The 25,713-nt window shown below is 46.4% G+C and overlaps 1 protein-coding gene across 12 annotated transcripts in view; it reads left to right on the top strand.

The window, feature by feature from the left end:
* COL13A1 (collagen type XIII alpha 1 chain) overlaps positions 1 to 25,713 on the top strand; it is a 92,636-nt gene that overhangs the window by 17,902 nt on the left and 49,021 nt on the right. For 10 of the 12 annotated variants that reach the window (XM_040606806.1, XM_040606803.1, XM_040606795.1 and 7 more), the window contains 11 exons: positions 9,930 to 9,937; positions 12,602 to 12,628; positions 15,206 to 15,241; positions 15,903 to 15,929; positions 17,627 to 17,677; positions 21,451 to 21,486; positions 22,969 to 22,995; positions 24,021 to 24,047; positions 25,114 to 25,140; positions 25,248 to 25,274; positions 25,554 to 25,580. In XM_040606806.1, coding sequence (XP_040462740.1) covers positions 9,930 to 9,937; positions 12,602 to 12,628; positions 15,206 to 15,241; positions 15,903 to 15,929; positions 17,627 to 17,677; positions 21,451 to 21,486; positions 22,969 to 22,995; positions 24,021 to 24,047; positions 25,114 to 25,140; positions 25,248 to 25,274; positions 25,554 to 25,580 — 320 coding nt within the window. The remainder of the gene's footprint in view (positions 1 to 9,929; positions 9,938 to 12,601; positions 12,629 to 15,205; positions 15,242 to 15,902; positions 15,930 to 17,626; positions 17,678 to 21,450; positions 21,487 to 22,968; positions 22,996 to 24,020; positions 24,048 to 25,113; positions 25,141 to 25,247; positions 25,275 to 25,553; positions 25,581 to 25,713) is intronic. The other 2 variants (XM_040606796.1, XM_040606800.1) reach the window with 2 other exon arrangements.

Below are 25,713 nucleotides of genomic sequence, written 5' to 3'. Positions count from 1 at the left end.
AACCCAGGGAAAAGCTGTGGTATTGCAAGGCTGTTCGGCATTCCCTGTGCAATGTGATTTAACATGGGCTTAAAAACAGAAGGAAAGGAGAGGGGAAGGAAGTATGTTTTTCTGAAAGATGTAACCTCATATTTCTTAGTTAACCCCTAATTCATGTGTGTGATGGTCTTTTGCTTATGGATGACCTGTGTGCTTGTAGCAAGTGGTTATTTTTTTCTGGCAAAACAGGAGGAGTTGGTGGTTATTGGGTGTGATTGTGAACATTTGTTTCCCTGAAATTCAAAGCCATCCTGGACAGATCCCTATGCTCTGCTATTGCATTTATTTGACTTTTAATGGGCAAGGGTCCTGGATTTTCTTGGGACAGTGATGGGAAGTGGCTACAAACACAAAACTCTTGGATCGAGGGCTGGTGCGGGGCATGCACTGTCCTCAGCCCTATGTGGTTTGGCATGCGTTCAGCCATTGCTGCCTCCTCCACATGGGTTTTTCCATGTGCCTTTGCCATGCAGCAAACTGCTGCAGAATTTGGCCCTCATTACTCCTCTTCGCTCTTTTTTCCTTAGAACAGTGAAGGCTTGCTGTTTTGGTAGGACTTGGGGCTCTTTAGCAGTGGCTGAGCAGTCCCAACACTTTTTGCTAGGCATGCGACCTTGCAGTGCATGTTCACCATGCGCCCCATGTACTTTGGAGAAGTTTCCCTCTTAATATAATGCCCTTTTCCCCACATGCCCTCAGGGCCTTTCCGTGTGACTGGGAGGAAGAGCTTCAGAGTAGTTTCTAAACTTTGTTGGCTTTCCTCCAATTTATTTTTACTCTGCTCCAGGAGCAGGGGCAAATACCTCTTTTCCATCTTTGATGTGCTCTCTTCTTCTTGAGGTTATAATGGGATCTCTCACTACCTTAAAAAATAACAACCTGCATGCCTAAATAAGAAAAAAATCTGTCTCTCAAACAAGATGGAGATCGCGACAGAGTTTGGCAAACTTATTGAGTCAAATTTGCTGCAGTGAGAAGATGAGAGAATACAGGTGCTTTCCAGACCATGCTCAATAGGGAGGCAGGAGTTGTTTGGGGTTATTTTTTGCCTTTCCAGTTTGATGGCTTTTTCTATAGCGTGCGCTCTGCAAAGCATCTGGTTTCGGCACTGGAGGCGACATGGAAGGGATCTGCATGCTCAGTTCATTCTAGGTAAGGAAAGCCATGAATCCTTTTATCCCTGTTAGCCAATATGGTTTGTCTCCATATGTCCATGCCCCAGCCTGGCTCCTACCAGGCACAGCCCTGCACAGGGGTAGCCAAGCTAAGCAAACCTCTCAGCATTCAAGACGTGCTAAGAAAGCATCAGCTAGATTTGGATGAACGAATGCTCTCCTCTTCCTGCACAATAAGACATGCTGAGCAAACCCACTTGGACTCAGAAACCCCACTGCATTTTTTCCTTTTGAATGGAGTAGCATCAGCCCTGCTCTCCTCCACATGCTCTGTTTGGAAACAAGTTAGCAAATCAGGAAAGAGCCTGAAGGAAGAATTTATGTTGTCTTTAATTAGTCAGTTTGTTCCATCCTTGAAGAAGAGGATAATGAGCGACAGGGATGCATTGCCGGCCTCTGGAGGAAGAGCACTGTGGCTAGGCTTATGTCCAACTGCTGATAGCATAATTAGTGGTAACTGGGAGCTATCAATCAACTTGGGTGGAAAAATGTCTTGGTTAAAGGAAAGACCCTCCCAAACATTTTCATAACTCAGAAGGGTGTGAGACAAGGTCTGGAAGACAGTACTGGCAGTCTGTGAGGTATTTGAGGAAGGAGTCTATTAAAAGATAAATTGAACACAATGGTCTTTTGTTCTTCCCCGGGTAGGTGACAGAATTTGCTGTTATAAAAGTTGCAAAGTATTTTGGAAGGAGGAAGGAAGAAGAAAAGAGTTAGCAGATGGAAAAGAGGGAAGAATAACAAGAACTTGGGGGGGAGGGAATAGGAGTGCGCTAGATATTAGAATCAGCTGGTAATTGCAAAAATGAAACAGGTGGAAAATAAATCTATGCCATTTGACAAGTGAGTAAAAAGTATCATTTGCATTTTAAGTGCATAATTAGAGAATTTATTTAAATTATTATTAGCTATAGTAAGTTCCAACATTCTGCCTTTCCCAGACAACCACATTATGAGAGAGATTGAAATTTTCTGCAGGAAGTAAAAGTGCCATGGATTTTTTTTTTTTTTGCTTTACCCAGCCATGATTTACTTTGGCTAGTTTTCCTCTGTATTTCCTTCCTAATTCTGCAGCTCCGTGAGGAATAGGACTTGTGCAGGGCCTGATTGAGTGCTGAAGAAGCGGTCAGCTCCTCAATGGAGGAATGTCAGACTTCTGCATAACCAGCTGCAGTTTTCAAACCGGTTTGGATCTCCAGAGCTTTCAGACACTGCCATCCATACTCCTGCTGTGGAATAGGTTGTTAGAGGATGTAGGGTGGGAGCTGCAGAAAGGCTCTCAAACATCTATTCTGCCAAAAGTGAGATTTTATTGGAGTGGTAGCTTTTTGCTTTGGCATGTGTGTCTTCAGACTAAGAGTTGTGAGGTGCTTGTGGAAATTCCAAGTGTTTGAGGTGGACTTCAAAAACACAGAAGGAGCTGGAGAATTAGTGGGGTGGTGCACCTGGAGAGCAAGAGCTAGGAAAGAAGTCTATGAGACTTGGCAGTCTGGCACGGAATCTCTGTTAAAGGCATGAGCTGAAACTCTCCCAGTGCAAAGGAGTTATAGGAAGTGATCAACTAAAGAAAATTATAAACTCCACAGCAAGGTGAAATTCAAGGCAGAAGAAAAGTAAAGCTGGAAGGATTGAAAGTGAATGGGTACGCAAGATGAAAATCTGAAAGCTTAGGGGGAGGTGGGACTATCAAGGACACCAAGAAAATGCTGTAGTTCATTGCGAGTGAGGAGGAGACCTTCCTTCTCACTGGAGCATGACAGCCAGTCACACCAGGCAGTGAGGACACTGGCTTCTTAGAGAAATGCTGCAAGAAATCTCCGAGCCTTTGAGAGCTCATAGAGGACAAGTGATGTTTCAGAAAATAAGGGCAAGGCAGAGGAGATGACAGAGAGGAACTCAGTTTCACTCTGAGATTAAGACCCTGTGGATAAGGTAAACAGACACCATGCCTTCTGCCTTCACCAAGTTGTCTGCCATTGACTCACATGGCAAGGCGGACAGCAGGTTGCTATTTGAGAATTACACTGCAAGAGGCAAACGGACCGCTGAGGGGGAGCAACAAGAATGACTAGAGGTCCAGAAAACATGGCCTCTGCGGAAAGACTGAGGTTTTGTTTAGTCTAAAGACAAGACAAGACTGTGGGGAACAGGACAGCAGACTTCAAACACATAAAAGGTAACCGCAAAAAGGAAAGATATATAAAAAGCTGTTCTTTGGGATTTCTGTGCATCAGAGGTCATTGACTGATTTAAACAACAACACTGGAAATTTTGGGTAGTCTCTAAGAAAGATAATAAATATGGCCTTATAAGTCAGGGCATGGGTATCGCTTGGACTGGATCAGTAGGGAAAAGTGCGATGTCTCCATCCCCAGAGGACAGCAACAGGTTAGAGAAATATTTGGCCAAATGGGCTAGGTAGAGATTTTTCCTCCTTTGGTTGCTTTGAAGAGGTTCCCTCCTCAATTTTCTGTCCCGCTCATTCCCCAGGAATCCTTTAATCTCTGTTCGGTTTGCTCAGGGGAGGCAGAAGGGGAAGAGAAAGGGGATAGTCAAGAGCAGCGGTTTTCTGCTGGCGGTTTGCATGAGCCTGGGGGCACGCTGGCTTTTTGGCAGAAGGTGGAGGAGCGGAGTGAGCCTGCCACCATCGGGTTTCAATTTACTGTCCAGGGGTCCATACCGCTACTGGAAAACCCTGAGGGGGCCTCCAGATCCGAAGCGTGAAAACCCACTGGGCGAGCTGACCCCAGGGGCCCTTCCCAGCCCTGTTTTCTCTGCTTTCTGTGGTGCTAAGTGCTTCAGCATGGCAGGGACAAATGCAATTGTTTGCTGCTTGGAAAGAGCTTGTTGACCCATGGATGCCTGCCTGAAATGAGCATTGTTCTGCCCCGTGTTGGCCATCCCACCGTCTCTCCCCCAGCAGTGCCGGAGGTGCTGTATTCATCCGGGGTGCAGCCAGCACCGTGTGAGCCATCTGCTTTTGGCCCTTTCCTGCCCTTTGTTTCCACAAGGGGCTCTCCCAAATGTTTGTGAGATTATTTCTGTTTGTCTATTGTTGAACTCTCATCTTTGAGCACTTTAATTGGCCTAACGGGCTCACTGGGATTATGCCAATGGCCCAGATTTTCCTCATCAGATTCCTCTGGCTCTGGAGGCCGACTGGCTCCTGTCATCCTTATAGATGTTTCTTGAGACAAGCAGATGCTTGGAGATGCAGTTAGAGTCTGTGACTTAACTCCACTATCAGGCCCTCTCTTTTATTTTTGAGACTGCTGCTTATTGATGTTATTCTTTTTAAGAGGCTCCACCTTGTTGTTCGCTTTGGGCCTGGCTTCCCATGGACTTCTCTCAGTGCTGTGCTTGAGGCCGTCTCCTTGGCAGGGGCTAGTGTTGGTGGTGGTGGTGTACCGGGATGCTCAGAGTGCCTCAGCAGTGACTTTTATCCTCAACAGCTGCTGATATTAACTGCCGAGTCTCGGTGATGTCATGGGTTTGATTTCGGAGGCAAGCCTGAGTGACTGGCATAACCTGGTGCCTCAGCTTAGCGTTGGTCACATTTTTTGGCAGTGAAACCCTGATAGCCTTTTTGCTGTCCAACATTTCTGCGATCCTTTGGAGAACCTCTTGCCACTCTGCAAGGGTGTAGCTGGGAAGGGAGATGTTTTGGGGACAGAGGGGCCTGACCTTTGCAAGGGACTCATGCTCTCCAGAGGGAATTATGCACTTATATTGTCTGCTGTTGCTGGCAAAACCTGAAGCAAAATTTATGGAGGGTGTATTTTGGGTAATCACTGTTGTTTAAAATTTTTCTTGTTGTTTTGGAGATATGTGTTGTCTTTAATTTCCCCTACAACTAATAATATTGAATTATGACAAGGCACAGGGAATTTTTGCCTTTTCATTTGCAGCTATCTGAGTCAATGCTCCTTCCACCTCCTCCCATATCATTTGTTCCCTGATGAAGGTAGGGAAGGTGTCTCTAAGAGACTGTGAGTACCCTGGATCTGTTGCATGAAAACTGCAGCATGGCCAGTCTCTAAAAAAAGGCCAAACTCAGCATCTGGGCTCCATGCACCTAGCTGGGGTCTGCCTGCTCTAAAATGGGGTCATGCTGCACTGAAGGCCCGTGGAGCCATGAACAAGGGGATCACTGCCACCCTGGGTAAGGTCGTGCTCCGGCTGCTGACATTTTAATCAGCATTTCATAACTAATTGCCTGGACATAGGTATCTTGTTATCAATTAACATAGTCCTGAATGTCAGGAAGTAACTGTATCTCTCTAACTCGCTAAGGCTGCCTTCTGGGTCTGTGAAATGGCTGGATTTCCTCACATGGATCAATTACATGTTTATATCTCCCCTTCTGCTGGAGTTTGTAGTGAGGATGACCCAAGTAAGCAACAATAATGTCTTTATGTTCTCTCTCTGTCATTCTCATCTTGTGTATGCTATAGAGCAGAAAAATAATCCCTCATATGTGAGCTTTTGGAGAAGGCTGCAAGACAACCACATTGCAGACACTGGACAGCCTGAATCTAAAAAGATAGAGGGGAAAAAAATTAAGCAACAGCATTTGAAAGCCTTTTGAGAACGGATACTTTTCCAGACATCAGGAAATGCCCTTAAATGGATGAGATTGTTTCAATGATCCTATCAGTCCAGAAAGCATTGCTGTCTCTGAAGCTGGAGGGTATCTCTGCCATCAGCAGAAGATCTCACACCACACTGACCCGCTCTAATACTGTCCCACTTTTAAGATCTCATATTCTGGGACATGGAACTTTCCAGATTATTATAAATATGACCCACTTACAAAACTAAGCATCCCCTCCTCTGACCTCAAAGAGGCTACAGTGTGGAGGATGGCTTTTTATCTCTTTGTGTGGGTGATGGAAAAGGGGTCATTGCAGTTCTGCTTTAGTTAGTGGTTGAATGGGCCACGGGGAAGGACAAGTGAGCAGAAGGCTCTGTGGCATAGCCCTGTTGTTCCTCACAGGTGTGGCCCCTCTGTATGTGCAATAAGTTGGACTCATCCTGTCTGCAGACCATGGCTGCTCATTTTCTCACTTGGGCTACAGGGAAGGCAAAGCGTCTTTAAGGGAAGTTTCTATCTGCATAAAAGCCAGTGCAGCTGAGAAGGGACAGTGCAGATGGTGCTAATTGCCAGAGGCCATATGTTTGGAGGGACCCCGGGTACCCCCAGAAGAATTCTTTGTTTTCTCAATGTTCATTTTCAAAGGTGCTCTGGAGGTCTCTTCTTTGCAGGAGGCCACTGCTTCCTCCCACTCATCCACTGCTGACATGTTTGCTCTATCCCCTCCTCCCACCCCCCACTGCTCAACAAGCCCCACAGCTGGATAAACAGCAATCGCAGTTGCTTACAGCCCTCCAGTGCCTTTCAGAGAGAGGCCAGCATGGAGAGCTTGTCATGGGCAGATAGTTGTGCTGGAGCCTGCACACCAGCACCAGTATTGCTCTGGTCCTGGCAAGATCAGGTTCAAAACACACCAGATCTGGAGGTTCTACTTATAAGTGTAGACTACTGTTCTGTGCTAGGTTGGGGAATTTGGTGATCTGGGAGCTCTGGGTCTGTCTGCTGGCTGGGCTTAGCTACAAAATGGGCTTAGAAATGTTCATGGTAGCCTTGATCCCTGCTCTGCTGTCCCTTACTGTTTATTGAAAGACGATGTAGCTCATCTAAGCAGCACCACCTCTGTCTCACCCCAAAGGAGCCTGCTGTAAACATGGAAGAGGAGGAAGCCCCATAGGTGTGACTTACACTTGTGGCTGTCCAGGTTGTTGGCTCTTGGTTGTTTGTGGAGCTCTTTGAAGTTCACTACCATCAAGACCTGGCCTACGCAGGGGCAATCAGGCCTCTTTCTACACAGCTGCCCCAATTTGGCAGGGACTGCAGGAGCTGGGGAGCATGGGGGGCAACACACAGTGGTGTTGCATGTGGTGGCTCTGCTGCAGTTCACGTTGCTTTCATGAAGGGTCCTGTGCAGCCTCATCAACTTGTAAGTTTGCTCCCTTGGTTTGCAGGTTTGCCAGCATCCCTGACCAGGCCAGGGCCGCTCTGCCAGATCCCTGGCCAGGGCCAAGCCAGGTGTGCTGCACACGTGGCATTAGCTGGTGCTGCCTGGGAGAGGCTGGCTTAGCCCAGCCATCAGTGGTTAGAGCGGTTGAGAGCAGAGGCGTGAGGATCCCGTCCCTCCTTTGCCCACTCTTTCCTCTAATGTGCGTTAAGTTACTTCTTGTTATATTAAAGACAGCCTCTTTAGAAGCTCTGCTAGGCCTTCTCATTAATCACTGTGACAGAACATGACAAATCCACTTTGCTGAAGCATTATTTCACTTTGTAAATCCCTAGTGCTTTTACAACAGCTTATGCAGCAGCACCTCCTCCCTCCCCACTGTTCTTGGGACATCTTTCCTCCCCCTCCAGCCCATGCAAGATGATGTTGCTTTTAGAATTTACTATATCTGAGGGCTTTGCTTTCTCCTGAGTCACGCAGACAGCCCCAGCATTTGAAGCGCAGTCCCTGGATGGTCTCTACTGATTGACTTATTGCAGCCAAGACTCTGTTCCTGCAGCTCACTGATGTGTGTTTACATAAGACTGCGCAACCCCCCTTCCCATACCATTAATTTTATAGGGCATATAACAAAGATGGGCCTCCAATATGCCTCCTGCCTTTGATCTGTGTGGGGTGCGTGGCCTGATGGGCCCAGAGCTGCCAGCATCACTGATTTACTCTGCTCTGCGGATGTAGCTTCTGGAGCAAACAAAAGCTGTTTTCTCTCGGCAGTATTGCAATACCATTAGAGGCTGTGCTGCTGTCTGGTCGCGTTTGGTCTGGAAGGACAGAGATGGCTCAGGGTTTGCTTGCCTTTATATTTTCCTTTTAGTGTTAGCTAAACAGTTTGGTTCATGCAATCCACAAGTGCCCCAAACCTGAGCAGCAGACGGGTAGGCGGGTGAATAAGGGTCTATAGTGTTGCTAATGGAAATAAAGTCCGTGTATTGGCAAGCTATAAGCATTGACCTTGTGACAGGGTGCTCACTCTGAAACAAAATCTCTCCAAAACAGTTCTCTCACAGAACTTTATTGTCATCCAAGCCAGACTCAGAAACCTTTTTTTTTTTTTTTTTTCTCCCACTCTGGCATAAATTAGGAATCCTGGATCCGAGTCTGACCTTGCCCTCCAAGAGGAACTCTCTGATCAGAAATCATTTTGTTGTTTAGACTTGGCATACCAAGTAGGACAGAGACCTCAGCACCAACATCAGTCATGGGCAATTGTCAGATCAACCAAATCAGTGTCCCTGCTGCAACTTCTGTCCTAAATTTAGGTGGAGTTGTTTTGAGTTGTTGAGCCTTCTGACTGTGAGTGTCAACCTTAGCTCTGTCTGTCAGTCACCATGAAAGTGGTAAACTTTACTATTTATTTTAACCAAAAGGTACCCCTTAGAGGTAGCTTCCTTTGATCAACCACAGTGAAAGCTGAGCAAAAGTCTAAGAGTGGCATTTGACAGTATGATTTTAGGTCACCAAAGTTTGATAGCCAAACCATTTGCTGAAGTCTCTGGTATGAAAGAGTCATGCTAAGTGAGAGACACTCCTAATGCGGAAAATGTTTGTTCATCCAGAGTCTCCAGTTTCTTTTATGGACTTTCAGCCAGGGGCATTTTAAGGATGACGACGTATTCTGCAGGTGCTTACTGTGACATCCGCCTCCCGTGCAAAGAAGAGGTTGCTGCCTGTTATCTGTCAGCTTGCCTGTTATACTGCTTAGTCTTACTTCTTGGCACTTTACATAAAGGAGAAAAAAAAAGAAAACAGAATGTCTATAAAGTATGGAAAATGTAGAAACCCCTGACAGTTGTATGGTGTGTCTTGCTTCTCCCACAGAGAGGAAACCACAAAATAGTGAGTCCAGGGGTTTCTTTCCACACACACAATATCTGTCAGGATTTTGAGGAATTTTCTGGGAACTGATGAAAGAAATGTGCTGTTTAAGCCCTGATATATACTGTACATCGGTTCTGTATGAAGGAGATGCAGTGCTTCATGCTGGCAGGTTCCAAAAAGCTTTCAAAAAACCCCAAACCAAACCCAAAGGATTTGAGGGAATTTCTTCCAAGAGGTCAGATTGGCTCCTATGGGAGCAGAGGCAGGAGCAAAAGGGAAAATTAGCTTGTACTAAAGAGAAGATACCTGATGTGTTTAATAGCTATGGTTTGCTGTTAACCTTTTCATGCCTTTGCAAGGTTACCAAAGCTGGTGAAAAAAGCATAGGCATTTTAGCAGCAAAGGGGGTCTCACCTCCCCAGATTCAACTTTCTCAATCCCAACAGGTGGGTAGGATGCAAGGGGGAGTCACGCAAGTAATGAGTCCTGCACAGTCAGTGCTATCACACTTGTGGAGGGGACCCCTGTATGGTAAAGGACTGAAAAGGAATGTAATGGTGTCAAGACCCTGACTTACAGGGCTTTCAGAGGCTGCCCTGCACTCATAGTGACTGTAAGCAGTGCTGCTAATTGTGGGAATACCTTAATTAATTAGCAGGGAGTTGGTGAAAGTGCATCAGCGAATGGGAGTAGCATCAGGATCAACCCTCAAAAATGTTACAATGTGTTTATCTACCCCTTCTTGTTAGGGTTTATTGTATTGAAAATATTAATTACTGTTTATTTTTCTTCTCTCTTTCAGGTCCACCTGTAAGTACCAAACCTCTATGGTTCTAGAAGCTGCTGACACAGAGTTTGCAGGGCATGAACTAGCAAAGTCTTCTGTCTGTGGTGTCTGGTGCGGCAGCCACCTTTGCAGCCCTGGCACTCTGGGATCTCCCAAACAGCAAGTACTGTGGGTGTTCAGGATCAGTACTGGGGTGGGATTGCTTTTGACTGTCTCGCAGCTTCCACGAGTGAGACAGAGGGAGCGCAGGGATGGGGTCATGGCAACCGTGAGGGAAGCAGATATTTGCATGTTACCCGTTGGCACCACACACCCCAGGGGAATTGGCTGTATGAGCTCCACATGCATTGGATGCCACATGCTGAATGAGATGTGTTTGTGAAAAAGGGAAAGATAGATCGCAAACACATGGCAGGAGCTGAGCCGTAGGGACTTGTTCCCTGCTACTCACCCAAGCTTGCTGAACTGTTGGGCCTTCAAGTATAGCTGCACAGCTATCAATTTTAGAGGAAAAACTGTGTTGACAGCTTCCTTTTCAAATGTTAGCTAATGCAAAACCTCAGCACAGACGATTTAGGCTTCAGGAAAATAGCTAGGTTATTGCAGAAATTTTCTTACAGCTATTAAGAGACTGACAGTGAACCAGAAGAAGCAATGCAAGGAATGAAGCCATGTATCGACATCTCTCAGGATTATAAAGAAACACTATATTGTCTCTAGCACGGTCCTTCCAGAGGAAACGGTTTATATTCGTATACAATAGAGTAACTATACTGGGTTTCTGTGAAGAAACATGAGAAGTTAAACATACGGTAGTCATCTTTTGTCTGCTCATGCAAAAATGTCTTAAACAGTTTGCAGATGATGTTCTGAGAAGTAGTTGCTGCACAACCTATTTTCCCCTTTCATCAAGTCAAAATGCTACAGACTGAACTCCCACATATATACGAGCACAGCCTGATTTAATGACAACAATCTTCCAAAAAGTTGCACCTTCTAGGCCAAAAGGTCTGAAAGTGTTTTACAGCTGGAAGCCCTGATCCATGTAAACCTTCAGCGATAGCTTATCCCAGGGGCTTTCAGGACTGGCTGCTGAAGTATGTATTTCAGCATTAGCTTTGGGTTATTGGGAGGAAAGCACTCCTCTGGAGGGGGCTGCAAGTGGCATCCATCCAGGGCTGTCCCTACTACTCCACCCTGAGCATGCATATGTCGGCGCTAAAAGGGGTGGAGCAGGCACAAAATTGGTAGTGGTGTTGGCATTTCTATTATTGCTGTGATAAATCAGAGAGAAATCAATAGGTCAATACAGACATCTCCTGGAGAGCAGTCTGCGCCTTTGCAGGGTGAGAAAGACGCATACTCCAGGCTTCCTCTGTAGCCATAAGGGTTAGAAACTTAATATCATAACGAAACATTGAAGCCTGGCAGAAACACATGGGACCACCAGAGAAGTGCTGACAATATATGCTACTGTATCCCGGCTTATTGCAACCCCTGAACCTGTCTCTGCACACAGATTTTCAGGACAGACTGTGAGGAATGCTACAGCCAATGGAAATAACAAGAGGAAGTTGGGCAGACCAAACATTGTTAGCCAAAGCGGAATTTATCTTGGGCTAACAGCACCCTCGCCTCATTCAGGACCTCTTGGGTTTCTGATCGGCTGGCAAGCAAGACTGGCTTAGTCACCATGAGCAAAAGTTCACCGCTGAAGAGTCAAGCAGAGTCCTCCATGTCGCCATAGGAATTATTCCCCCCACCCCCTCACCCCATATTTCTTGTGATTAAAACAGCATGGAAACTCAAGTTTATAAGCAACAGACCTGGGCTCCTGCCTGGCTGGTTGTCATACGCATCATTCCAGATAGCAACCCCAAAGTGCTGATGACCCCACATCTCTCTCCTGGGTTGTTTTCCCAGCTTGCGAAACACAACATGCTGGGCAGCAGGGCTTAGCCCCCGGTGCTGGTGTCAGCTTGGGTGTGGGGACGGCAGAAATACTTATTAGAAATGTGCTGAGCCTTGCTTGTAGTCTAGGATGACCAGGAGAAAAGCCACGGAAATGGATGAGCAGAACCCCAGCAGCAAAAGAGCCCTTCATGCTCTCCTCTTGCCCAACAGATGCTCCCATCGTTATTCTTGAAGTCAGTCAAGGCTTTGGTGAAGGCAAGGGCAACCCGCAGTCATGTAAGAAATTTGGTGAGATTGGGACTAAAAGGGGCAAAGGAAGGAAGGAAATGATGAAATCGTGCAATAGTCTTGAGGTTCCCAGACTCTTTCGCTGTCTGGACCACATCCGAAGGAAAAGATCCTCTCACGGACATTTTCTTTCCCATTTGTGAACATGCAACATTTCTGTGGCAACTGCAGCAATTCCATACATGAAAAAATAATATTTAGCAGATGGAAACTAAGGAAGAAAGTCAAAGCCCTGTAATTAGCTCATTCTCCGTGGACTTGCAGATACCTTCAGAGCTCATGCAGAGTTGTGGGTAGAGCCATGCTCAAAGGAAAGAAAACTTCATAAACAGGAGATTAGGACACCAAAGCAGTCGGAGCTGATGGTCAAGGAGCTTTTTAACCATTCTATTTCCTAAAACCTTACATGTTATCTCATCTCTTTATCGAGCCCTCCCTTCAGAGTTTGAAGCTAACTTTCACCGTTTCTGTGCATTTTATTTCAGGGCCTTACAGGAAGACCAGGACTCCCGGTAAGTACTTCATCCTTTCTTTTTTGTTCCCTCATGCTCTCTGTCTGGCAGTACTTTCATCAGTAGACCTTGAGGGTGCGTAAGCTGGGAGAAGGTAGTGATCTCACATAGCAAATGTGATGTAGAATAGCATATTGTAAACAGGACATGGCTTGTAACAGAACAGGGACCACAGGAGCTTTGTAGGACCAAACTTAAGGGTAACATAATCCCTATGAACCCTCCTGCATGTGGGAAACACACTATTTTTGAAGATGCTTTTGTCAGCTTGAGGGTCTGGTTGAAGAGGCACCATGTGCAGTATTCTTGGTGATGGGGCTTGCTAATTGCAGCAGGATTTAAAAGGCCTAAGTCACTCTGAGACAAATGGAAAAGTCCATAATAACAGTATCTGCATCTGAGAGAGATAGTAATGAGTGAGGAAGGAGTGTGCGTTTGGGGGTTACAGCTGCATACTTTCCTGTTGATGGCTCCCTGGGCTGCGACTCACCTGGAGACTGCAACAGCTGTAACAGTTTCCTAATGAACAAACCCCAAAATGTGCTGCTGGCTCTACCCCTGACTCAGGACAGAAGCTGCTTGTTGCCTTTCATGCTCCTCCAGCTCCAACGTGGGAGCTTCAGGCAGCTTTGTATGACTTTGTAAACAGCCTACATGGTACCATCCACTGTGAGTGCTCTTTCCTGGCTCCCTGTCACAGACAACCTTTCCTTATAAACATCTGGCATTTATTTGTTTTCCTACCAGGGCCTCCCCTTTGCTATTATTGCTTGGAGGGCTGTAATGCGGCGCAGTCACATACCAGACAGTGCCGTCATGTAGCACTGCGACACCAGGTACTTGCTGGAGAACTGATACAGCTCAGCCCCAGCCTCTGGCTCTTCCTGTTCGGGCACCAGCCACAATAGAGCCAGGAGAAACAAAATCAGCTTTTACCCCAAACCATGAGGGAGTTCAGCTTGAGCTCAGCTCTGGAGGAAAGCAGCATTTAAGAGACTAAAAGCACAGGAAAACTCAGTGTTATGTTCTCCAGGAGCCACAAAGTCATTCCAGGGCAAGATGCTGACACCAGGAGTTTAGCTTACTGTCAGCACACAGAGATAGGCAAATTTTAGTGGAACAGAGAACTCACCTAAACCCCTAGAAGAAAGCAGTTTCCTATAATGTATCATTTACACAATTTAAAACCAAGCAGTTGTTTAGCATTTCATCTATCTGCAAGGTATGTTTTTGCAAAGTATATTTTATATTGCTTTTCAAGTTATCAAAATATGCACTGCGTGGAAAGGAATACCCCCAACACTGAACAGCCCCCTAGCTCCACAGAGGGAAGCAGCTAAACCTTCAGCAAGTAACAGGCTGATCCCAGGCAATAATGTTTAGGATGCACTGCCAAAGAGGCCTCTGTGTACACCCAGCAAAACAAATAGAGTTAAGAGCATTCCCCTTCCAGAGATTTCAGACTACATTCACACATGCTGGGACTGAACATGGGGGAAGACACATGGAGGTGGCACCAATGGGGCTGGTGTCTCCAGCTGCAGAAACCAGAAAACCATGTTTACATCTACAGACAAAGGCAGCCAGGGCCAGGGACACTCCATTTAACATAAGGAAACCCCAAACATTGCTGGAAACAGAACTGAGAGATCATTGTCACATAATTTTTGCAAAATATAGAGCAATAGTTACATGACTGCTGAAGCCATAATGATCAAGATCCTTTAGCAATCAGCTGCTGTCTTCCAAATCTGCACAGCCTTCAGTTTTGGTGACCAGGATTGCAGAGGGGGTTACTTTTATTTATTTATTTTTAAATTGCATAGTTAAATTCAACTGGAAGAGGCAGAAAACTGCCTTGTAGGTAAATGGCTGAAGAAAATTGCCACTGGTCTTGTGTTCATGTGTTTACGAGGCTCTGTTCAGTGTCACCTGACCCAAAGTCCTTCCCCAAACCACTGTTAGGATTGTTCACACCCTGACAATGCACTGGGAAGTATCTCAAAGGGGTAGAGGACACTGAACACAGCTGCTCATACGTCTTCTTCCAGACATGCTTTTTCCTGTGTCAGCTTGTTTTCCCACGTTTTTCTCTTGCTTCTGGACAGAACCGTATTTTCAAGTCTAAGACAATCCTGTTTTAAAGCAATAACTATAAATAAATAGCTAACACCCAGATGACTTTGGTAAAGAAGGAGAAAAATTTAACAGTTGGCTACTGCAGGAAGCCAGTTCCCAGGACCTGGATTTTATGAAGTGCTGGAAACTGCAATTATGCTTTGTTAGGCTTGAAAACCCTTGCCCTTCTTTTGCTGCCTAAATCGCCCCATGTAATTTCTGTTGTGAGATGTGCTGGTTTGTCATATGCACAAGCAAACTGGTGGCTTACACGTGTTCTTAAAGACAGGTTCAGGAACATGCAAACACACTCTCTAACTTGCCGTTTCCCTCTCTCAAAATCCCTGGACACTTGCACCGCAGTGCAAAGCAGTGTCTGTGGCATATCTTTTTTGTGTGGTTTTATAACCTTGGTTTTGGCCAGTTTCCAATTGCCTTTGATTTTGCCTTAATTGCCAGGGAGACAAAGGCGCAATGGGGATCCCTGGGCGACCGGTAAGTTGAAACCTCTTGCATGTGCCTTGTCCTCCCCATCCTCTTTCAACCCTCAAGATTGGTTTTTTTTGGGTGGGGGGCTTTCAGGATGATTCTTGCTGGGCATCAGCATGAGCAAAGCCACCTTCATTGAGGTCTGTGCCTGAAGGACTCTCCTTTTTGCAGCAGGGTGGCCAGCCCTGCAAACTGCATACACACTGGGAGGGTGTTTCCATCCCTTCTGCTGTATTGCTCAGGCCCTCCTCTGGCTCAGCATCCCCCCTAGGTTGGGTGCCTCCTGCTGCCACCTCGTGCACCCGCCGGCTGGGCTTGCTAACTGTGGGCTTGCTAACATGCACCCCTGCCTGCCACCGGCAGCTGCCCTTTCCAAATAAGTCTGACCCTGAATAAAGGGGGCTACACCTGCCTGGCTGAGCACTTTATTTTGGAGTTGCTCTTTGCTTGGGCTCCCAGGATGAGGATAGGGAAGAGGGCTGGGGCAGGAGTTGAGGCCACCCTACTCATTCCAGCCCCATGGCCAGGATTTTGGGGTGGGGAAGCGTGCCCTTGCTGCTGACGCCTGTGTTTCTCTTTCTCTCTCTCTCTCCCCCTCCCTCTTTCTCTCCCCCCATGCCCTCCTGCACCCTCTTGCATGTGGCTGCGATGGGTGCCACTGACCCAGGGACTAAAAGGGCAACCGGGAGAGAAGGTGAGTCAGCTCCTCACAGCCCATAGCATCCCTGACTGTCTTCCTCTAGGACCAGCCCAAGCCCCCCGGTCACAGTCATGGCTGCTGCAGCCAGCTCTGGACTTTCACCCCTCCCCGGGCTGCCTCCTCTTCCCTGGCAGTGCAAGTTTATCTCCCAAATTCCATCCAGGCTACTCAGCCTCCAAAGACACTTTGTTTCTTGTTTATGACAATTTACTGATAGCATAAGAGCCAGCAGGCACATACACGGCTCCCCTTGAGGCTTTCTGGGTTTTAACCATTAAGTTTCTTCCTCACTGGCAGCTCTGTTTGCCTTAACCAATGTGCAGCTCCCCTTCACCTCCCAGGTTAGCCTGAATGCTGGTTCAAGCTGTGGCAAAGAAGAAAATGTCACAGCATGCTCCTATTTCTGACATGACGGGACCTCTTCCTCCTAAGGAAAACTGATGGTGTAGTTTAAGTCTGTGGGACACCATCTCGCAAACTGTTTGCCATGCAGAGAATTGGTGTTTCGTACCTTCAAAGAAGTGGTAGTTGGCAAAGCATTCGAGTGCCAGCCCCCATATTTTGAAGTGTTGGACATTTCAGCGTTAGTGTACGTTCCTCAGAGCTGTAAGCACCTCCCACCCAGGAGAACAACGAAATGGAGGTGTTTGGGGTGTGTGAATAACTGAATAACAATGTGTAGAAACTAGGAAAGGGATGAATATTCACCTGATCATCTATGCACTGCCATACCAGGCCCATTTGCTCCTCTTCACTGGAGAGACAAAAACACAGCAAGGAAGGGCAAGGTAGGACACAGATTGTCCTTCCTTGTTTTCAAGCCACTGCTTGTTCATTGGAGCCAACATTACCTAACAGACCAAGATTTCACTGCCTGAAGCCATCCTGCTTTTTCTTTGTGTGTCCTTGCATTTCTCTGTGTCCAAAGCTTTCAACGTGAAGGGACAGCAGATAGATACAAACAAATGAAAAATCATTCAATTGCCCATGCTTTCCCAGAGCCCTCTGTGAGAGTTCTAGGTTGTCGGCAGGCCACAGCTTTGTTTTGCAGAGAGCTTTGCTTGCTTGCAGGATGCTTGGTTTATGGGATGCTCCACCCCAAAGCTCCCCAGCCCTGGGTGCTTCTGGAGCTACGTCTCAGGAATAGAGTATGTCTTCCAAAGACAGGGACATGTCCTGCCCATCACACGTTGTGGGTGGCTAGGAGCTGGAGAGGCAGCTGTTTTCTTTTCCAGCAAGGACTTTGCTGTTTTCATCCGCATCCCAACTGATTTTCAGAAGCATACAAGTGAGGCATTTCTGGAGGCAGCCAGTGATCTGCCTATAGCTCCCATTTTCCTGGAGCCCATCACATCACTTCTTTTCTTTCTTCTGCAGGACACAGTCATCCTGGACTCACAGGAAGAAAACAACAAGGGTTTCAGGCCATCTTTCACACTTGCAGTGGGGCAGAACCACTGTCTTGCCTGAGTGTGTTTTAAATGTTTAGTTTTCCTTGCTGTGCATCTTCCATTTTTCTCCCAAAGCATAGGGCAAGAGCTGGGGGAAGCCAGAACAGCAGCTGCCTCATAAACCCTGAATGTCTTACTCTTTGGGCACCCTAATTTAACCCCATTCTTGATGGGAATATAATTGTATTTGTGTTTTCCTCTCCTCCTTTTCTCACTCCTTTTCCTCTCCCTTGTTTGCAGGGTGCTCCAGGAGAAGCGGGCATGTCTATCATTGGACCCCGTGGTCCACCCGTAAGTGGCTTTTCTGTCTATATTTGACTGATGCAGGATGTGGGCAAGTTACAGGGAAAGACTTAGGAGGGGTGGTAAGACACAGCACCAGCTGGAGACAGCAAAAACCCTGTATCATGTGGTTCCCATGCTGAGCCACGCTTGGTTTTATACTGCTATTATATACTATATATAATGAAATTACAGCTCATGCTCCAGAGCAAATGAGGAAGCCTTCCCTTGCAAGGAAACCATATTCCTGTATTTAAAAGGAAGAAGCATATCTCCTTCTTCCAACAGGGCTGCTGCTGCTTTTGGAGAAAACGCGCCCTTTGCCTGGCTGATCCCAGCCTTTTTGTTTCATTAGCAGAGGACAACCCCCCCGATTTTGCGGAAGAGCAGGATCAGAGCTAAGTTGGTGAAAGGGGAACTCACAAAGATGGATAGCTCAGAGTTGTTCAGAAGTCCTTGTCAAGTACCCAAAATCTTGGAAAATCTTTGACGGCACAATTACTGCCATCTGGAAAGTCCCTTAGCTGGCTGGGGTGCTGAGGAAAGCATAGGCAGGATTTTGTGCCCCTTTTCCAGCAGAAGTATCCCTGCAAGGTGCAACGAGTCAGTCAGTCAGTCAAAGCTTTTTGCAAGGGTAAGGTCATAAAAAAAGACCAACATGAAGGTTTGGAGGTGCCCTAAATGCTGGATGTTTCTTGCACTGCTGTTCACCATCAAGCCTCTGCTTTTGTGCGGATGCAGCCAGTTCTCTCCCCTTGCCCCTGCACAGCCTCCACCGGAGATTTCCATGAAAAAAGACCCAGAGACTCAGTTCTCTCCCTCCCAGTGGGCACTTCCGATTTTGATTAACCTGTGAAGAGCACCGTCCTTGACCTGCAGAGAGGATGGGCCACCAGCAACTTTTGTTTCACAGCAGAGGTCAAGTGAGAGAGACCTAGGCAGTGCGAACACTTGGCTACATCTGGCTTTCCAATTAAGCTTCCAAAAGCCCATGATAAGTGTTTCTAATAACAAACAGCTTTGCCAGTTCCCAGGCCCACCTCCTCAGCACACTGGAGTTTGAGAAGCGACAGAACTGAAGCCCAGGACACAAACGGGTCTCCCCAAGTGTTTTACACCCAGCAGATGGTCCCTGGCCACATGGCCAGGTGAAGAGTCTGCCAGTGCCAAGCTGAGCCAGACCACCTTGCTCCGCAAACAGCAGATTTTGGATGGTAAATGCCTGGTCACTTTTGCTGTTTCTCACAAGCTGTAGCTCTCAGCCTTCTGGATACTGTGGTTATAAGTAATTGGAAAGAAAAGCCATCAGTCCCTGTCACTGTGGGTCCTGCAAATAGGCAGGCACCACTGTTTCCTTGAAGGACACATGCCTGGTCTGAGGGACAATTTTTAATGTCTGCTTTGGTGCTGCTGCTTTGCCTCATTGCCTTTGCTGCTGTTTGGGAAAGTGCGGAACACTTGCATCTCCAAAGCAGTAGAAAATTAGATGGCAAATGATATCTAAAATGGGGGTTTGCCTACACCAGTCAAAGACCTGAGGTGCCAGGACTGGCACAACTCCCCACTTCCACCCCAAAGCCTACTGTGAAGATGATCCAGTTTCCTGGGGAGCTGGTGATAGGTCAAAAGGATGACAGCACTGAATACAAACACAGAAACCCTGGCCAAGGGGCCACTCGGAAGGACGTGGGATGACAAATAGTTTCCAGATTTTTATTTGGAGGTTAAAGTTTTTGCTCAGGCTCAGAGCTGCTTAACTTTTGGCCAGAGAGGGACAGTGCACCGATAGTGGCAGAAACAGACGATCTCCATGATTTGGCAGCTCTCGGGATTACATACTTCATACGATCAACATTTTAAAAAGAAGACAAGGAAAAACAGCCACCCAACAAAAACAGTCTCTTGGAATCGTTCGCTGCTGAACTGTTATTTTGGCCTGATACCATGCAAATCACTCTGCCGTCCTTCAAGGAGAAAAAGGCAACAGTCTGTAGTCTACAGAGGAAGCCAAATTGCACCATTTCCAGATTTTCTCCCTAATTCTTTTTTTAGCACTTCTTGTCCAGGGAGGCGTCCAACAGGGAAGCAAAATTAGTGAATTGTGGCTAGGCTCTTCTTCATTGTTGCCTTTTCAGAAGTGAGTGGTGGACAGATCCTTTAATTTATAGCCTATCTTCCCTTCTGGTCACTGGCCAACAGGACCAGGTGGTTTTATATATCTTGCAAAGCAAAGCTGACCAAGTTCAGCTTTGCAGAACCAAAAAAAACAGTGCAAAGTGATTAGGTCCTGCTAGCATTGTGTATAAAACCAGAACTGTTCAGTGCAACATGAGGCATTTTGTGGAAGGGACATCCCTCAAACTCTGCAAAGAGGTTATTTGGCCCCGTCCTCTGAAGAGGTAACCTTCACTGAGTCTCTCTGCAGATAAGATGCAACCTGAAGGTGAACGTTTTCCCTGCCAGTGTGGCTCTGACCTCTCTCCCAAGGGATTATTGTTTCTTCACTGTGGCAAACCTCAGCCTCACAACCCAGCAGGCCCATCCCCTCCTCCCCTTCCCTCAGCACCAAATGGGATCACTCTGATTAAGGCAGAAATGCACCCATGAGCGTTTCTTTTCAGAAGGAAACCCTTGTTTATACCCAGCTTTTTCCCTAGGAAACCTTGTGGGACTCAAACAGTCTGGTCATGGTGTCTCAAATTGCCTAAGAAAGCATTTTCTTCCCAAAATGAAGCATGAGAACACATAAGAAACCTGGGCTTTTTGGCATTGTAGTATGGCTTTTAAGGAAGGCAAGATGCCACAACAGTCCCTTGATGAGTGTGGTATAGGATTTACCTCATTTTGCTCTTTCCATCTACATGGGTGTGCTTCCAGATCTACTGAAGTCTGGTCCATATTGCTTCCTGACTTGGCTCACATACTTTTTGGTAAAATGAAATTAAAAATCCTTAAGTAAAGCAGTATCTTTACTGGATACACACAAATCGAGGGTAACTGGGACCTGGGATGTCACAGATCCCAGGAACTGTAGAACTATGAAAAATTAACAGCCAGGGCATTTTCTTTTTTTTCAGTGTTTTTAAGTGGGTGATGAAGAAGCTGCCAAACACATCACAGGGTTTTCTGTACCTCATCCCAAACTGGTAGCCAACATTGGCTAGCCAGAAAGAGGTGGGGGAAAGGACTTGGTACTCATGTTCCTCTCCTCACACTACCTAGCTCTCCTTTTCTTCTTAGCTCTCACAGAGAAAAAACAGAAGAGAAAAAAAAAATCATCTCTTGTCCAGAATTATTTGTGAGGAAAGTGAATGCACTGGGACATGAGATTGGGGAAGAGAAGAGGGATGGCTGTATTTAGACACCAGTGACCTGCAAGGTTTGTCTTGCACAGAGCAGCACCCTGCATTAAACGCCTCTGGTTTATGGCAGCAAGAATTGCCATAAAATGATCTCAGCTTCTGGAATATATTCCAAAAGCCTAGCGTATGGGCTGGGGACACCCATTTAATTAATGTAGAAGCTTCAAGGAAGCTGCTTACAATCCAAACTGGACCTGCTCCAGCATTTTCTTGGCCCTGTACAAATTGGAGTGGGGATGAGAGATTTCCTCTCCTTCCCAAGACACTTTCCCCTTGGAGGGGAATGGGTCTTGGGTAACTCTTCAGAGTCGCAGGATAAATGGGCAGAGGTTGAAGAAAAGGCTCTGTAGAGAGGACTTAGAGTCCATCAAAATCTAGCTCAGTTACTCTAAACTGCTGTCTACATTTCATCCGTCCTAGGGACAGCCTGGAACAAGAGGTTTTCCTGGATTCCCGGTAAGTGTAACTAATTTATGAGCTATGGATGTGCGATATTACTAGGAAGCCTCATTAGTGCTTCCTGCATCTCATAATTTCTGTCTGAGACCAAGGACCTGATCTGATATGACTGAAAAAGTAATTTTTTCTGGATTTGTTTTTCTTCTTTTTTTTTTTTTTTTTTTCTTTCAAATGATACTTGTTGAGGGGGGGGGAAACCCCAAACCACAGAACTCTGAAAGGAAATTAATTTAAAAAAAACACACAAGTGTTAAAATAACATACTCGAAGCCAGATCTGTTCAGTAAAAGAAAACCATCCTAAGAAATACCCCCAAACAAAGAAAAATAATCTCTAGGTAGGTGAAATTCCAACCTTAGCTGAGCCTTTAGGTGATATTGCAATAGCAATGAGTGCCTGTGATCCAAACAGGGCCCTGCGTGGTGCAGGTCAGCTGGGGACCATGCTAGGCTGAGTAACCTGGTCATGCCAAAGGGAAAAGACAAAAAGCATGGAAGGGAATTCTTCTCTAACACTGTTAGTGATGGGCAAGAGAACAGAAAAGAAGCCCAGGAGAGGACAAAGCAAGTTTCGTTTCAGTCCTACAGTTGCTGGCAACAATCTCTCAAGCATTGAGGCTGCTGGAGAGCTCAAACAGTTGCTATTTATTCTTACACATTTATCCTAGATGACTAGGAAGCCTAAGGCAAACACAAACACCCCCCCACATCCCTGCTCCTGCCAGGCAGTTCAGCTGCTGCTCCAGGACACGAAATGTGCCAGAGCAGGTCTGTGGGGGAGACTCACTCCTGGAAAATGGGAAGAATTGGCAGCCTCCAAGCCATCTGACCAGGCTCCATGGCTCTGCCCTTTGCAAAAAGAGGGGCTGTGAGCTGTCCCTGGGCTGAGGAGAAGCAATGTTCTCCAGGCCTTTGTGGTCTTTGGCTTTCGGAAGAGCAGAAAACAAATCAGCCCAGCTCATGAGAAAGTGCCGGGTGGGACAGCGCTCTGCAGAGCCTGTTTCTCATCAAATAGTACCTTCAACATGCTGCCGAGCTGTATGTCACCTCTTCCCTGGGACAGTTTTATTATTCTATCATTTGCAAAAATTCCTCTTCCCCCAAAGGTGGGTGCCTTTTTAAACCAAAGTCTCAAGAAAACTGCTGATTTTCAACCAGTTTACAGGATGCTGCAAAATTTGAAACGTTGAGGGTTTTTTGCAAATTGCCTATGAATCCTTCCTTCCTTCCTTTCCCCTTGTGTCCAGTGTGGCTGCTGAAATGGGCTGACAGTGAGCAGGTCACTGCAGAAGTAACTGGGAAGCTGGGCTGGTACTCAGTGGGCCAGGTACCTGCCAGGACTCGGCAGGAGGGCAGAGTCACTTCACCTCTGCATCCCTTCTCCAGTCCATGCAATCTTGTAACACATAGTGCTTGCTGGGGCAGATGGACAGACACCCCAGTGAAAGCACTTCTCATCATTTCTCCTTTTTTATTTCAGGGCCCTATTGGCTTGGACGGCAAACCGGTAAGCAAACAGCTTGTCTCAAGACTTTCTGCCCTGCCTCCTGCTAGGCTGCACTGTCCTGTCAGCCTGCGTATTAGAGAGTATGTTTTCAAGAGGATTATTTTGCAATGTCATGCACATGCTTGGATTAAAAGAAAATTAGAAGGTTGGCAGGCAGGAGGATACCACAGATGCCTTGGGGGAGATGCAGGAGTCAGGAGATTAGGGAAGGCAGAGTGTGGCTGTTTCCTTTCTAGGCAAACCTATAAAATAGCACTTCACAAGTGCAACAGCCTGGCTCCTGCAGGGAAAGCTTTAGCAGGCACTCCCACCCCAAGTCAGACAGGCAGAGCAGGTCCCCTAGGCACCAGCCCTCTGCCTTAGACAGCCAACAGCTTTATTTGAAGTCGACCCTACAGCTTCTTTCTCTTTGCTGCTGTGCTGCGAAGAGTTGCAGTAGAAGATGAAAGGACCCTAAAGAGCCTCCTTATAATCAGCTTTATAGTAGAGAGAGACAGATCTAAGTTATTCCCATCCTTCAGAGAGCTAGGTAAAAACATAACTACTTCCTTATGAACCTTCCTCTGTAATGGAGAAGGAGGTGGTAGCACATACCTCTGGCACCTAACTTCCTACAGCAGGACCTTATTTTTGCCATGAGGAACATCACCCTCAAGAGAGACCAAACAGCGTCTCTCGTATCTCTCTGGGGTCACTCATGTGAGCCCCAGCAAGGCACAGTGCACTGCACTCAGCTGAAGCTGCTCTGCCAGGACAAGGGGGGCTTAACTGTGTCCCAGGCATGCCCCCAGAGCCTTTGCACATTGCATTCATCCTCCAGAGTTTTGTTCTCAGTATTTTGGGTAGCAGGGAGCAGTGCCCTGTTAGGTGTGTGAGCAAAGCTCCACATGCACAGTGTTGCATCGCCCTTGACAAGGTATAGGAACTGTAGGCACCTCCTGAGGAAAGACTTAAGCAGGTTAAGTCAACATCTTCTACAGACTGCAGTAGCCAAAGCTGATGCATGTTTACTTTTCTTTTTGCAGGGTCACCCTGGACAGAAGGGGGAGATGGTAAAAAAAAATATACATTTGTCTGTGGGTGATGAGTTGGTTTGAAATGACATTACCTCTCAGCCGAAAATGAGCTCATAGGCAGAGTAGTGATGTTAGTTCAGCTAATGCACTGGTTGTGTCCCTAATTCTGTAACTTCATAATAGCAGTGCTGGGATGCATGACTGTAATTTTTACATTATGGTTATCAGATTCATCATGTCACAACAGTAAGTCTGTAGTTACACATGGGATATGTTTTCCTTGCAGTTAGCAATTATGTTCTTTAAATATACTTTGGGAGCTGACATTTTTCGTGGTTGGCCTCATAGCAGAAGTAAAAGTTGATGGAAAGATTTTTCTAAACTCATCTGGCAGCTTTCAACTTATCTAACAACACCCCCAAAAAAGCATATTTTCTGTTTTAAATGTTTATTTTTCCCCTCCTGAAGCTCTGTTTCATATATGCATTGTACTAAAATGATTTTGGTTGAAAATGGTAAGCTTAGGCTGCACTTGATGGAAACCTAAATGCGGTCTTGTTCCTTTCAACATCTCTGATGGTGAAATCCCCAAACACGAGTATGTCAAGCTAGCAGCTCTGTAGTCACCTTCACTCACTCAATGTTTTCTTCTGCTAAGTCTCTTTTTTAAGCCTGAGTGTCAGTATAACCCTCTGGCAAGCACATGTTGAAGATCCCCCCTCCGAGCTGACATCCCCTTGTTGCACAATCCTAGCTCAGGCAGTTGCAGCTCAGGCTTCAGTCCTGGCTGCTTCTGGTTCAATCCCAGTGTGCCGACTGAGGAGACGTGCTGTCAGCTGAGGTCCTGGGAACAATAAGGGTGTGCTTTCCTGATGATTTTTCTTCTCTCTTCTAATAATTCCCCCCCTACGGTGCAGCCAGAACATGTGTGCGTTTTCATTCCTCTAGAGTAACAAAATGAACCCAGATCTCTCTTGGGAGTTTTCTCTAGAATTGTTTTTAAAAGCCGAGTTTCCACCTACTCCATACAATTAGAGGTTTTGTCTTCTTGTCACTGTAAAATGGGAATTTATTTCTCATTCATCACTGTGTTTCTCTAAAGGGTGCTGCAGGTCCCAGGGGACAACCCGTAAGTATTCCATCTCTTGCAATCTCACCTTCTCCTAATCCCTTTCCCCTTGCATACACTGAACTCCTTCATTTACTGAGGGCTTTTTTATCACTTTTCTGTTATAGGGACCCCCAGGACAAAAAGGAGAAAAGGTAATTTTAATGGGACATGTGCTGAAAATTCAGTGTAAAAAGTGAGCAGGGAAGGAACTCGGTGGACTTGGTGCTGCTTGGTCTGAGTGGCTGAGAAATGCAGCAAGAACAGAGGGCTTTGGGGACAAAAGGCAGGGTGCTTTTGGGGTGCAAATTGGCATAGCTGCACTGAATTCAATATAGTCACAATGATTTACACCTTCGGGATCTGACTCTGTGTGTCTATTTTGGTCCTCTCTGTGGTTTAAACTCTTTCCTTTTAATCCCCTTCTTTCACAGGGTCAGTGTGCAGAGTACCCTCACAGGGTAAGTCATTAACATTATTATCATCTGTCTCGTGCCTTCCTGCATGTTAATCCTCCTTTGTTTGAATGGCTTTTTGTTGGAAATATAGATTGTTTCATTAACAAGATGCGTCATCTGGGTCCTGAGGGCAGTG

The sequence above is a fragment of the Falco naumanni genome, chromosome 9 (genome assembly GCF_017639655.2).
Source record: "Falco naumanni isolate bFalNau1 chromosome 9, bFalNau1.pat, whole genome shotgun sequence".
Lineage (NCBI taxonomy): Eukaryota > Metazoa > Chordata > Aves > Falconiformes > Falconidae > Falco > Falco naumanni.
Note: the sequence above shows the minus strand (reverse complement) of the source record. Positions and strands in the feature narration are given on the sequence as shown.